General features: G+C 34.5%; 1 protein-coding gene across 1 annotated transcript; it reads right to left on the bottom strand.

Moving 5' to 3' along the window:
• Positions 1–394: 394 nt before the first annotated feature.
• LOC132042396 (protein SRC1-like) lies at positions 395–969 on the bottom strand. Its single transcript, XM_059432946.1, has one exon. The coding sequence runs from the start codon at positions 939–941 to the stop codon at positions 669–671; it is 273 nt and encodes a 90-aa protein (XP_059288929.1). The 5' UTR covers positions 942–969; the 3' UTR covers positions 395–668.
• Positions 970–1,548: the final 579 nt, after the last annotated feature.

Here is a 1,548-nt window from a genome sequence, read left to right as displayed (position 1 = left end):
GTGTCAAGTCAAAAGAGGATAATCTTTTTGGGACAGATAGAGTATTTCTTAACAAAAAAAAAGTGTACACTCCAATATCAAGCGATATAAGATCATCTTGACTACATGACGCGAGAACCACGTGCAACGCAAGTGTCATTATATATATATGTATGTGTGTGTGTGTAATGACATATAACACATGATAGCATAGCACATATTAATATCCATTAAAGATGATGGCAAAGATGATTAACACATTAATATCCATCAAAGACGATGGCAAAGATGATTAACGCATGTCAGCAAATATAAATAACCACCAAGTATGATTAACACAAAATGACTAAGATATTTCTGTGAATAGGTAAATAAATACCCTTTCATTTTAATGGTCCAAAATTAAAGATACCTATTCAAATTTGATAGTATTCAATATTAGAGTTTTCATTGTATCCTCAATGACATGTTATTATGATCATATATAAAAATATCATGTCATATTTCAAATCACAAGTTCAAATAATATTATTAGTATGTGCCTATAGTGTTCATTTCTTTATTAAATTTCATTCTTAGTAACATACGGAATACTAAATGAATGAATTAAGGAATCAAAAACCCAAAATATACCCAGGAGCGAAAGGATGGATATATAGATGGATATGAGTCCTTGGGTGGGATAAGATCTAGTCACTGTCGCTACCGGTGCTGCTACTGCTGCTGTCATCGCCATGCTTCTTCTCCTTCTTGTCCTTCTTCTTCTTCTTCTTCTTCTCCTCTCCATCCTTGTGATCATGATCTTCGCCATGTAGCTTCTCTTTGATCCTCTCCCTATGCCCCTCCCCCTTCTCCTTCATGTTATCCTTGTGTCCCTCGCCCTTCTCTTTCCTCTTATCGTCGTCCTTGGGGTCTCCCCCCATGTGGAGTTTCTCCTCTATCTTGTGCACTATTCCTGACATTTTTGCGATTCAAGTTATCACTTTAATGGTGACTGACGTAGGTATTTATAGGGAAAATCTTGACATTTTACGTACGTGTAAATGCTTACAAAACTAATATATATAATTCCATAAAGAGGAAAAAAAACCACCGGTAATTTAGGAAAATATTAGGGAAAAAATACTCAAACAGAAGCCATAGAACAAAGGTTGTTGCATCTCCATTACGTGGATGGCATTAATCCAACCAAGTGTATTTCCTCCCCCTCTGCTGCCTGTTATTACTCCATTATTTACGGAACAATTTCATCTCCAACACATTTAAAGACAAAGAAAGAGAGAGTGGAATATGTTTTGATTTCACCCAAAAGATTTTTGCTGATTGAATCAAGAGGGTTTAAAAGCTATGTTAAAAAAGTTTCAATATGGTCTGGCTCAAATATATGTGTTGACCAACCACCAACGGCTAGACTCACCCATTTAAAAATTGTTTAAAATCATTAGTTGCAATTTGTAAAAAATTCGGAGAAATGATTATCTTATTAAGTACTTTCAGTTTAGGCCTTTTAACTATTGGTTGAAAGGTATCGTTCGGTTACACTCTTTAATTTTTTAAAAAAATTACACT

This window comes from Lycium ferocissimum, unplaced genomic scaffold (genome assembly GCF_029784015.1).
Source record: "Lycium ferocissimum isolate CSIRO_LF1 unplaced genomic scaffold, AGI_CSIRO_Lferr_CH_V1 ctg15019, whole genome shotgun sequence".
Classification (NCBI taxonomy): domain Eukaryota; kingdom Viridiplantae; phylum Streptophyta; class Magnoliopsida; order Solanales; family Solanaceae; genus Lycium; species Lycium ferocissimum.
The sequence above is the reverse complement of the archived record's forward strand: the minus strand, read 5'-3'. Positions and strand labels throughout refer to the sequence as shown.

What these genes read in the sequence shown, in the direction of transcription:
- LOC132042396 (XM_059432946.1), bottom strand. Translation starts at nt 941, where the DNA reads ATGTCAGGAATAGTGCACAAGATAGAGGAGAAACTCCACATGGGGGGA.